General features: G+C 38.3%; 1 protein-coding gene across 3 annotated transcripts in view; it reads left to right on the top strand.

Moving 5' to 3' along the window:
• LOC127648811 (zinc finger protein 239-like) overlaps positions 1-12,944 on the top strand; it is a 95,272-nt gene that overhangs the window by 10,779 nt on the left and 71,549 nt on the right. For 2 of the 3 annotated variants that reach the window (XM_052133578.1, XM_052133581.1), the window contains one exon: positions 7,931-8,176. In XM_052133578.1, the coding sequence (XP_051989538.1) occupies positions 8,092-8,176 (85 nt within the window). In that variant the 5' untranslated portion in view covers positions 7,931-8,091. Of the gene's footprint in view, positions 1-6,056; positions 6,186-7,930; positions 8,177-12,944 lie in introns of those variants that run through there. The other variant, XM_052133580.1, reaches the window with a different exon arrangement.

Below are 12,944 nucleotides of genomic sequence, written 5' to 3'. Positions count from 1 at the left end.
AAAAAAACAAACCTCCATCTACCTGTTCATATGTCAAGATAAAGCAGACTCTATTTTTACTCTCAACCAGGATATGACATTAAATAATGGTCAGGTAATTTAGCTAATTTTCCTGCTGACCTGTATGTTTAGGATGTTTTTACCTAGGTTAAGTGCTGTCCATTTGTCATAGGCACGTGTCTGATTCGCTGTTTTTTTATTTATTTATTTTATTTTAATTTATATAAAGGTGTTCTCCCGCTCATAGGGGTTCACGTGATATGAATGTGAAGCGATCGTCTGTGTTCAGCAACTGCTTTCGGGTCTTTGAATAATGTATAACATGCGAGTAAGGGCAGCCAGTTGATTTTCTTGTGCCCTCCTAGGGTAAGATGGTGCCCTCCTAGGGATTTGGTGCCCTACGCAGATTGCGTAATATACGTGTAGGGAGCGGCGATACTGGTTAGACTATATTGAGTATGCAATTGCTGGCTAATATATCTTTTCACTTGATCTTAGCACAATATTTGATTGGAGGATGAACCATGGCATTATTATTTCCATATCTGAACAGACCTAGCAAGCATTGCGTTAAGAATATGTGAAACATGAACCATGTGAAATTTCAGGTGCTCTGCTGCTGCGTGCATATAGGCAAGACACTTGTATATCAATTCTCTTTGCAGCCAAAACCATGGAAGGGAGGAAACATCCAAGTTACGTCCTGAGGTGAGAAAGCGTGCAGGGTAACAACCTGAGTCCTAAAGGGGGTGGCCAGAACTTTGGGCACATAACCCTCTCTGGGCTTATGAATGGCACACTCTTCAGCGTTCAGCATGAATTTAGGATCAAACTCTGAGTTGATAGAGAACGTTTATTGTAAGCCTCTTGAGATCACTAAACCAGATCGAAACTGGTTTTATCTCTATCAGGATGTGTCAACCTGAAAATTAGTCTGAAACTCTTTAGTTTGTTCAGCTAGCTTCGTGGAAAAGTCTTTGTGTCGCCACATGTGACGAGAGAATCTCGAGTTGACCCAACATTGGAGAGGCCTCATATGTAGTAATGCCAAGTGGGGTTATGGCAGCCGCAGTGGCCATCAAACCCCAAATCCCTGGAACTGTCACAATTGTAGGGCTACCTTCAGCTTGAATCTCCTCAATCACTGGAGGACAGATTCGTCAGTCAGTGGCGCCGACATGGACACAGAGTTGAATTGCATTCCATGAAGGAAATTTGCAGACTGTGCACCAACATGCTTTTCGCCCAATTGACTTTGAGACCCAAATGCTTCAGATATGTAAGCAGCAGATCCCTCAGATTGTTGAGGTATTTCAATAATTGGCCTCAGCGGAGTAAGCACTGCATCAAAATTTTTTATAAATGTGTGTGGAGCCAGGGACAAGCCGAAGAGCAGAACTTTGAACTGGTATGCAGTCCCCTCAAAGGTGAATCACAAGAAAGCATCACAATGCACAATGGGAAGGAAGATAATCCGAAAGGGTGCAGATCCAAATGACAATTATTGTTGATTTAGGTTTTGGAGCATGAAAGATGTTCCCGCAACCCTTAGGAGGAAAATTCTGATGGTGTGGCTTTGTGCCCCATTTTATATGCGCGCACAGTTGTGGAGCAACAAGCGCAACCTGCCAATATGTAATTGCATGATTTTATAAGGTTTCAGAGATCAGTACTCCTAAGAGGAGTTTCCATAGGGTCAGCTACTGATCAAGCGTCAAAGTGACCGGCTTGAAAGGAAATATAAATGTATCTATAGCCTCCCCAGTGCTTAAAAAGTGATTAAATGTCTAAACAGTCTAAAACATCACTGTCCAAGCGTTCATTAAATTGACTTGCATTTTCTAGCTTAACAATCACTGTTATTTAACAAAACTTTCCAAACTCTGAAGGTTGTAGCGGTTTTTTTTTTTTTTTTTGTATAACTGTCACACCAATTGAATGAATACTTAGACACCAGCATTTTAGCATTTATGGAGGTATTTGACACAAAATACTTCTGGGAAGTTGGCATGTGGAGTGACAGGACATACTCAATACTCATTGAGGACATACTAATTTTAAAATATTTGTACAGTTATTATGCATGCAGCTTTTATGACCTCTTAGTCATTGAGATACTACATAATTCAGTAATTGGGAATGATATTTGTACTTTTAAAAATTATTTGTTACAGTGCAGGACAATTTAAGTAAGTGATTATCCACTGCTAGGTGTGCGTTCAAAAATGTTTATGCACGACCTGAAGGCAAACTGCGTTCAAATTGTTTACGCACACTTAACCATGGATTATCTGCAGTGGGACACAGAGAGAGAGAGAGATTTACGGATAGCTGTACAACACCTTTGTGTGTTTGTCTTTTTGTTTAAGTTTTGTATTAAAATATTATTTATATTCTCAAGCCGGTTCTCGCCTCCCCGTTTCCATTAATTCATTTACACTGGTGCCGAAATCCGGGAAGGAGGAGGGATGCGCCGTAGTGGAGTTCTCGCTACTACCATCCACTCAAAAGGACAGAGGAGCCAGACCACCTGGAAATGGAGGAACGGCCGCCGACCGCGAGGGGAGGTGGGGCTCCCAACAAACCGCCTGGAGTGGTTACCGCTGCCAGGGGCGGGGGAGACACCTACCATCCACCAAAAACGCGGCTGGGCATTCTGTCCGCCAGGGGCCGGAAGACTGCCTCCGATTCACCCGGGGAGGCATGGCTGTCATCCGCTAGAGGGTGGAGGAGTGGCCGGGGACCTAGCTACAGTGTATCTGCCGAGTAAGTGGTTTTTTTTCTCTCCTCTCTGCCTTTGCCGCCTTTCCCTCTATTTTTTAAATGTTTTGTACATTTTGGCTCGATCGCCGTTACGGTGTGTTTTTTTTTTTTTTTTTAGTTTCCCTCCCCTTGTCCTCTCCCTCATCCAGGTAGACGGGGATGACCTTCCGGCAGACAGAGCAGAATGCACGCCCCTCCCCAGGGAAAAGGGGGTGTATGTCATGCCGAGGGCTCCCTGACCTGAGAATACGAGTGAGAAATGTGGCAGGGCAGAGGGCAGGGCCAGGTTGTGATTCCACACACCTGGCCCCTAATCAGGCTAATCAAGCCTCAGAGAGGGAAAAAGGCCGACTGGAGACTGCAGTGGGACAGAGAGAGAGATTTACAGATAGCGGTCCAATGCCTTTGTGTGTTTGTCTTTAAGTTTCTTATTAAAATATGATTTGTATTTTCAAGCGGGTTCTCGTCTCCTCCTTTCCATTAATCCCTTTATTTTTATATTATATTGTATTTTGATTTAATGCATTTCTTTTCTATTTTAATGTAAAAAAAAAAAAAAAACAATGTATTTGTATTAATATATAATACAGATGTTTTATTGATGCGGCAGATGATTAAATTATGTTTTATTGAACAATGACACCTGTAATTATGCGGTTTATTCTTTTTAAGAACATTAAAATTATTTTATAATAAGTTAATATGTAGAGCTAATTGTACTCATAAGTAAGGAATAATCGATGACAGACCATTGAATTGTTTAAAAATAATGCACACCCGAAGTGGACGGCGGCGCCGTTTTGTGGTCCGTTCTGCATAATGAAGGCTCATTTAAGCTTACGCAGGCCGTTCGGCATCGGTTGCGGACGACCCACCAGCCTGCTTGGTTCTCCCGATGGACAGTCCGCCCCTGATCGGACCCAAAGATCGGACCCGGTGTGCCAGATTACCAATCCAACCCTGCTCAGAGGTGTAGTAATGAAGTACAAATGCTTCATTAGTGTACACAATTTTTATATTTGTACTTGAGGATAAATATTTATTTGGAATTTTACTTTCACTTCACTACATTTTTTAAGAGAAGTCTGATATTTTTACTCCGATAAATTTCTCCAGACTCTCTCGTTACTTCTGCGACTGAACACCGCAAAAAATAACAGCTGTATGTGCATAATGCATGCAAATTGTTCATGGTGAAGTGTGATTTGTTGAAAGAATAATTTTAGTTAAATCTTTTCAAATTGGATTCCTTTGAACTGAACAAAAATATTAAAAAAGCGGTCTGAATGATTCATTTTGCAAATCACAAATCTGAATCAAAATCACAAATGAACCGTGCCAGTTCCATCGTCTGTCTGCTGGGGAAGACAAGAAACTGCGCATGTGAGTTTAATTTAAAAATGTTTGACTAATTGATTTGATACGTTTAGGCTAAAACATAACTGTTACATAATGAAGTTTTGTGCGATCAGTCTAAAGCACATAAATCCAGTATAAGAATAATTCATAAGACTCCAGTGGTTTCACCAATGAACGGATCCAGTTGGTTTTGGGTGAGAATAGACCAAAAAATAACTCCTTTTTTTACCATAAATCTTGACATTAGCTGTCTCCATGGCAATCAGGATTTCAAGTTTGATTACACTTCCTATAGCGCCATCTAGGGCTCTGTGCATGCGTCAAGCTCTATAAAGTGAAATCAAACTTGAAATCATGATCGTGCCTAGAGATTGCAATGGCAAGATATTCAGTGAAAATTAGTTACAGTTTGGTTTGTTCTCACCTAAAAGCAACTGAATCGCTTCAGAGGACATGGATTTAACCACTGTAGTAGTGTGGATAACTTTAGGCTCCCTTAATGTGCTTTTGTAGCTTGAAATGTCTGGCCACCATTCATTTGCATTGAATTGACCTGTAGAGCTGAAATATTCTTCTAAAAATAATTTTATGTGTTGTTTAGATGTTTCCTAACTTTCATTCCAAACTTCGTCAGCCGTCTGAGGAAGAAGAGGTGCCGGTGAGCCTTCTTCACAATGCCTCAGTGTGGATGGACCAGTTGACATCCTCTGTGATGTGGACACCGAGGAACTTGAAGCTGCTAAGGCTTTACACCAGTGCTCCACTGATGGTGATGGGGCTGTGTTCTCTGTCTTTTCTCATGAAGTTCACCACAAGCTTCTTGGTTTTACTGATGTTGAGGGAGAGGTTGTGCTCCTGACACCAGTGTGTCAGAGTGTGCACCTCCTCTCTGTAAGCTGTTTCATCATTGGCAGTGATTAGACCTACCACCATCGTATCATCAGCAAACTTAATGATGGCATTGGAGCTATGTGTTGCCACACAGTCATGTGTGTCACAGCCCTGCGGAGCTCCAGAGTTGAGGTTCAGTAATGAGATATTTCTGTCCATTCTAACCACCTGTTGACTGCCTGACAGGAAGTCCAGGATCCAGCTGCACAGCGAGCTGTTTAAGCCCAGAGCCTGGAGATTCACATCAAGCTTGGAGGGCACTCTGGTGTTAAATGCTGTGCTGTAGTCAATATACAGCATTCTCACATATGTGTTCCTTTTTTCCAGGTGGGAGAGAGCAGTGTGTTGTGTAGATGCAATGGCATCATCGGTGGAGGGATTGTTGCCGTAAGCAAACTTCAGTGAGTCCAGTGAGGCAGGAAGCACAGAGCAGATGTAATCTCTGATTAACCTCACAAAGCATTTGCTGATGATGGGGGTCAGAGCAACAGGATGCCAGTAATTTAAGCAAGTGATTTTGAGTTGCTTTGGTACAGGTACAATGGTGGACATTTTAAAGCATGTGGGTGGACTAGAGACAAAGTGAGGGGAAGGTTGAAAATGTCTGTAAAAACACCAACCAGTTGGTTTTCGCACGCTCTGCTGACATCTAAATTATGCAGTAATCTATAATGACTGAAGTCATGGAAGAAAATGTGTCAAACCCTGTGTCTCTTATTTCTAAGTCTTCTACAGTGTTGATAGTGTGCTTATTTACATCGCACAACCTTTTCTGATCATTTCATATTTCATACAAAGTTAGTCTGAGCTGTTTAAAGGTGTTGTTGTGGGACAGGCCAAAAGTGTCCAGCAAATCTCGCTGGTAGGTAAGTAAATTCCAGGTATATTATGAAATAGGCTATTAAAAATTCCAGGTCATCGAAATATAAAATAAATATTACACAATTTATGTATCCTAAATTTCAGTTATATATATATATATATATATATATATATATATATATATATATATATATATATATATATATATACATTCCTTATCTATTCGTTATGCATTTTGTGATTTAAGAAATGGTTAGTGTAATCGAGTTTTAATTTGCTTTTTTGTGTTGTGGTGACGTCATCATAACGCTGCGCCACGAGTCATTCTTCTGAGCGCTTCAGCATTTCAGGTGAATTAAACGATTCGAAACTGCTTTAAATGTATCCATTAGTTTCCTTCCATACGATAATGTTATTGAAACTGTTTGTGTTGGTATGTGAATTGCTAATAGTTGTTTTTTATTTTTAGTGTATGTTTTTGTGCATCTACAGATTTCATTTCTTATATATCCTGACCAGGAAATGTTGAGGTTACTTGAATGAATGTATTTAGTAGAGAACTGGTTATACATACAGAGTTACACGTGCATATTTCTCCTTTTAGTTGTTTTTGTGTATCGGGCTTGTGAGATTATTATTATTATTCACTGTGCGCCGATAAAATCTTCAAGTAACGCAAAACTACAACAATCTCTTTAAATTGTATTTCATTCTTCTTTATTGATCGTTTAGGCTTGAGGCGTGACGTGACTAATTTTGTATTTATTTTGTCCGGTGTTATGAGATTTTCAGTTGCACTGGGCGGAGCAAACATGAATATTAACGAGTTTCTGTGTCATGTTAAAGTGACACTAAAAATATTAGTGCTGCTTCCTGGATAGATTTTATTCATCTAAATTATGTTTTCGGAAAGGTCATTGCTTTTAACGAATTTGTTCTTGTACTATAACGGTTCTGTTTTCCCTTGTTAAGCTTTAAATCTAAAATGTAAAAATCTTAAAAAAATATATAATAAAGTTTCTGTTGTGATTATTCTGTGCTATTCCTTAATCTCTTGCTCATTTTTTTTAAGGGACCATTACTTTTGGTCCCTTAAAAAGTGGGAGGCACATATACAGACTGTTGTAATTCCTAAACCATTCACCTGATTTGGATGTAAATACCCTCAAATTAAAGCTGAAAGTCTGCAGTTAAAGCACATCTTGTTCATTTCATTTCAAATCCGTTGTGGTTGTGTATAGAGCCAAAAAGATTAGAATTGTGTCGATGTCCCAATATTTATGGACCTGACTGTACTTTGTGATCAGTTGAATGCCATTTTAGTGAATTCAAGTACCAATTTCCTTCCGAAACAACCAAATCTGTACATTATTCCAAACTTTTGGCTACCTGTGTGTGTGTGTGTGTGTGTGTGTGTATATATATTCTCTGGGGTTTAAAGTAAATTTCATTGATGTAGACAGTGAATGGTAAAAAGATTAAAACAAAATTTTTAATTAAAATTTAATTCTTAATATCTGAAAAACCTTTGTCCATCAAATCAAAGTCAGTGGTTTAACTAACATGTAGGTAGCCATAAAAATCAATAAAAAATATAAAACAAGGATGATCCCTTTTAATCCTTAATGACTGTGTGTGTGCAGTTTTAAAAAATAACAGATAGTTTGATATTTTAATGAGAAAAATGTTTTCAAGTCAAATAGAGGAACCCTGAGAAAACTTCTTGATATTCGTGACTCAAATTGTTTTTACCTTGAATTGTTTTTATTTATTTAATGATTAAGTTTTGTATGCCATCGTGTATTCAAGGTATTTGGATAGTATTTTAATACCTTATATAATCTCAAAAGTATGTTTCTGGTTGATGACAAATAGTGAATTATTTTATGTTATTTCCTTCATTTTTCACATTTATTTATTTTATTTTTACATTTATATTTTTGGGATTTGTAAGTTCTTCAACATACGATTATAAAGTATGTTATTAAATGATAATGTGAAGATAAATGCAGAAATTTTAAATATAAAGAAGAAAAGCTTACAGTGGTTAATACAGAACATTTTAAATTCTGATATTTGTTTTATATTTTTTCAGGTCTGGTCTTCGCTACCATGCAGTGATTGTGAACCCACTCACAAAACAATTCACCAGTAAATACTGTGAATATCCCTGTCATCTTTGAATTGAAGAAGTGTTTCCAGAAGTGCAGGACAAACTTCAAGTGTGTCAATAATTTCTGACATACTATTGTAAAGATGGATTTTATTAAAGAGGAGAGAGAGGACATGGGTTATCCAGAACCATACAGAGTGAAAAATGAAGAAACTGAGGAACAAATAGGTTAGTGTCTATTCTTGATTCTTCATTAATGACTGCTGATGTGTGATTTGAGTATCTCACAAACATCTGGGATTTTCTCTTACACTTCTTGAGCAGGATCTCAAAATAATGGTGGTTTCAAACGACCCCTCGTGTTTTAATTGTTTATACTTCATTCCGCCTCGCAAACCAATGAAACATTTTTGCATTAGGTTTGACTTTTAATATGATCATTCAGTTTTCTTCAAAGATTTTTGAACAGCACAGTATGTATTATGACTGTTACATTATACCTCATAATGTTTCTGTCAAGAGGACTGAGATTGTATTATGTATTACCAAAATTCGGATTATATTAGAATTTTAAAGACATGGGGGTCTCATTCACTAATAATTGTATGGATTTTGCATATTTATGTGTGCATAAAAGGTTCTCACACAAATATTTTTGCCTGATTCACAACAGCTTAATATGCACAACATATTACACCAAAATGGAAGCAAAAGGCCAAAACAGTACAGCAAAACTTGGGGGAAAAAGTCTGTGGTGGTTCTCCACTTTCGATCGTTTTGCGAACAGGATACCATATCGGCACATTATAAAATAGCTAGACTAGCAAGAACAGCTTCTGGTACTTAACAAGAATTGCACATCATTGTCGGTACCAGTGCATACTACTCTTACTACTCTACGCATACTTGCTCTTTGCTGCTGTTGTCAATTCAGATGAGAGCGCTACATATATAACGTCTCTCCTCAGATCAGCCCTCCTCTTAACTACAAATTATAGCACATGAAAGAACATCAGATAGATGTTAAAAGATTGAATGCAATGGGCTGTAATGATAATCTCTAATGTAATAACTGTTTCAACCACGGGAAGATGTCAGTGATATTAACAACTGACACCTAATGGTACTTTTACCTCAGTAAGTTATTCAGTGTCCAAAGTTAGCTTGAAAAAATTAACTGTAGAAAAGAGCATATTGCTAAAATTTTTAAATACCATCACTGTCAGAGATGCAACAATGGACGCAGAGTGGATATAACTAGTTTTAGAGAATTTAACCGCTTTGGTGCGTGAGCATACACGATCGCCGAATGACTGCGTGAATGGAATCTTTAGAGCCAGTTCTCTCAAAAACAACATTCAAATGATTATATCTGGGCAATGGTTTAGAATAGAAATTTAACAAATATATTATTAGAGAGCTGAGACCTTTTTACTTTATTGTATAAAGTATGGAGTAGTGGTGTAGTGGACTAAAGCACATAACTGGTAATCAGAATGTCGCTGGTTCGATCCCCACAGCAACCACCATTGTGTCCTTGAGCAACACTTAATCCAAGTTGCTCCGGGGGGATTGTCCCTGTAATAAGTGCACTGTAAGTCGCTTTGGATAAAAGCGTCTGCCAAATGCATAAATGTAAATGTAAATTGTATAAAACTCAAAATGTGATTCAGGAAGGTCCATGTGACGCCATCCGAGGTTCGGACGTGTGAAAGGCGAGCTCTGTGCACTTTGCTAGTTTTAATATTTTTTATGTTATAAACCATGACTGTTCTAGGAAGACAATATGTCAAAGAATTCTCAATTCTCGGGCTATGGAGACATTAAAAGACACTTACGTGCTCAAGCTGTCAAGCTTGACATGGCCTTGGCCCAGGGAGCCAATTTGGCCAGAGAAGTGAAAGAAATTCAGAGAGAGTTGTTGAACATGCCTGCAATGCTGACAAAGGTCGTTGTGGACTTGGAGGAACTTGCTGTAATATGTTGATCGATCACTGCCATGGAGACGAAATTCACAAGTGGTTATAAGACTGGGAGATGTTTAGAAACCGATTGCTTATCTGGAGTCATCGGAGAAGGAATTAGCTGCTAATCCGTTAGCGACTAAGGGGGATTTGAAGCGTGTCTGGGAGAAGTGGGAAGTCTTGGGGAATCGTAACCAGCAGAATAACATCCGAATTGTTGGAATTCCTGAGGACGAAGAAGGTCGGGATATGGTGACATTTGTTGGATATGGTTTAACTGTATGAAGAAACTGAACAGCCTTTTTGTTTTTTATTTGTATTTTTAAATTGTTTATTTTTTTGTGCTGGATTAGTGGCTGGAGTTTGTTTTGTGGAGGATCATACCTTCGGGACAGTTATGTGGATGAATGTACACATCTACCACCTAATTGCTGGAGTTTGTTTTAAAGATTATCTTCTGTTGTGTAAATCTTTTACAACATTTTTATAAAACACCGTACTTGAGCAATCCGATGGCAAAGTTGTCGTGGGGTCTCTCGTAGGCATACGTGGACTGTTTCAGTTTAGAGGGATGGACGCCCTTTGGCGCTGTTGTGCGCGGGGTTAATTCACACGTTTTTTTTTTTATTCGGGGGGAAGTTCGGTGTTTGTTTGTCACACTAATGTTGGAATGTGCTCTTTATATTTTTATTTTTGACGCAATCTATTTTTTCTAATATGTCAAAATGTCAAATATTTATAAAGAGTTGATTGTCTCTCTCCACGTGGAATGTGAATGGGTTGGGGTTATTTCCCCAAGGGTTATTTTATATGTTTATGAAGTGATCTTAAACATAAGAAATATAATGTAGTGTTTCTTCAAGAAATGCATCTTTCCCCGCAGAAAGTTGGAAAATTTGGGAAGATATGGGGTGGACATGTTTTTTTTTTGTGCTGGCTCAAGTAAAAGCAGGGGAGTCATTACACTGATTAGTAAGCATCTCAAATTAAAATGTCTCTAACAGATTAAAGATAAATTAGGATGAGTCACTATTGTTTTAGAAGAAATTCAGGGGCAATATTTGATTTTGGCTAATATTTACACACCTAACGCTGATGATCAGGGCTTTGTATTGACCTTAAAGGGATGTTGCAAGCCGCTGGCACCCCTCATGATATAATATTGGAAGGAGACTTTAATCTGTTGATGTACTCAGTCCTTGATCATAGTCAAGCAAAAGTGTGTAAGCCCCCTAAAGCAACATTGACGCTTCACAGGATGTGTAAAAATCTTGGTCTTACACATATTTGGAGACCACATAACCCATCTGGTAGGGACTATACATTTTTTTAATCAGTCCATATGATTTATTGTAGAATAGATTTTTTTTTTATATCTAAGTCCCTCATTTCATCTGTTGTTGATTGCTCAGTTGGAAACGTCTTAGTCTCAGATCACGCCCTGGTGAGTTTAGAGGTGTTGCCACATACAGAGAAAAAGAAATCATATAGTTGGCGCTTTAATGTATTCCTTTTGCAAAATCTTAAATTTTAACAAATGTTAAAGGCTTAAATCAATATTTATATGGAGACCAATTGGTCCTAAGTATCCTCTATGGGCGTGGCTTGGGAGGCACTTAAGGCGGTTCTTAGGGGTTGGATCATACAGTATGACTTATTCATCAAAAAATCCAAAGCACGAGAACTTGTGGAATTGGAAGGGAATATTAAAAGTGCAGAGGCAGAACTAAAGTGCCAAATCTTGTCTGATAGCCTCAGAGAGTTGACCCGATTGAAATGCAGATATATATACAATTTTGTTGCGGAAGGTGGAGTTTTGGCTATTCAGGGCAAGACAGTCAAAGTCGGGGGACAAAGCAGGGAAGCTTTTGGCTAGATATATAATCCAGAGAGAATCTTTTTCTACCATTCCCTCAGTGAAATCTGTTGGTGGTGAAATATTTACCTCAGCCATTGATATTAATAATGCTTTTAAAGTATTATATCTTGATCTCAATAGTTCCACATCTTCGTCTACCATTAGAACTCCCTAAACTGACAACTGAGCAAAAAAATAATCTTTGATTCTGAGATAAACTTTGAGGAGCTTGGCGAGGTAATTAAGGCCTTGCCTACAGACAAGGCTCCTGTGCCAGATAGCTTGGCCGCTGAAATTTTTAGATCTTGTGTTACAGAACTGGCTCCACTTTTGTTAGAGGTTTATACAGAATCATGAAAGAATGGAAAGGTTCCACCAACCATGACACAAGCCCGGATCAGTCTGATTCTTAAAAAGAACAAAGATCCAAGCGAGTGTATGAGTTACCGTCCAGTTTTTCCCTGATCCAGCTAGATGTTTTACTTTGGATAGTAGCACCTTCCCCATTATTGTTCTGTCATACCCTGGAACCATTAGCAGCTGCTATAAGAAAGGAATATGATTTTCCAGTAGTGGTGGTGTGTGGTATGGCACATAAGCTTTTGCTTTACATTGATAATGGTTTATTATTCATCTCCGACCCTACTAGATCTATGCCTTTCCTCCACAGAATTACTAATTCCTATCGTTAAGTTATCGGGCTACATTTAATTGGTCTAAATCCGAAGCTGGACATCTTTTAGTGGCCCATACAAGGTATTAAGTATTTGGGTATTTTATTCCCAGCAAATGTGTGTGATTTAGTGAGTTAATTTTGACCCTTCAATAAAAAGGTTTTCGAGTGATGTGGGCAGGTGGGCTTCATTACATTTATCTATGATTGGGAAGGTTAATGTTATTCAAATTAATTGTATTCCAAACTTCAACTACCTGCTACAGTCTCTCCCTATAGATGTCACCCTATTTTATTTTAAGCAATATAATAGCTAGCGAAGTCCTTCATTTGGAATGGTAAACGTCCCAGAGAACATTTGAGTAAGCTGCATAGGCTGATTGACAAAGGTGGTCTAGTCCTACCCAAGATTTAGTTTTATTATTATGCATACTTTCTCAGACATTTGAGGACAATAGAGGGTGTTAAGTATTGATTCTATTTGTATATGTTTTGCTTTTG

This window comes from Xyrauchen texanus, chromosome 9 (assembly GCF_025860055.1).
Source record: "Xyrauchen texanus isolate HMW12.3.18 chromosome 9, RBS_HiC_50CHRs, whole genome shotgun sequence".
NCBI lineage: Eukaryota > Metazoa > Chordata > Actinopteri > Cypriniformes > Catostomidae > Xyrauchen > Xyrauchen texanus.
This window is presented reverse-complemented; position numbering and strand designations above follow the sequence as displayed.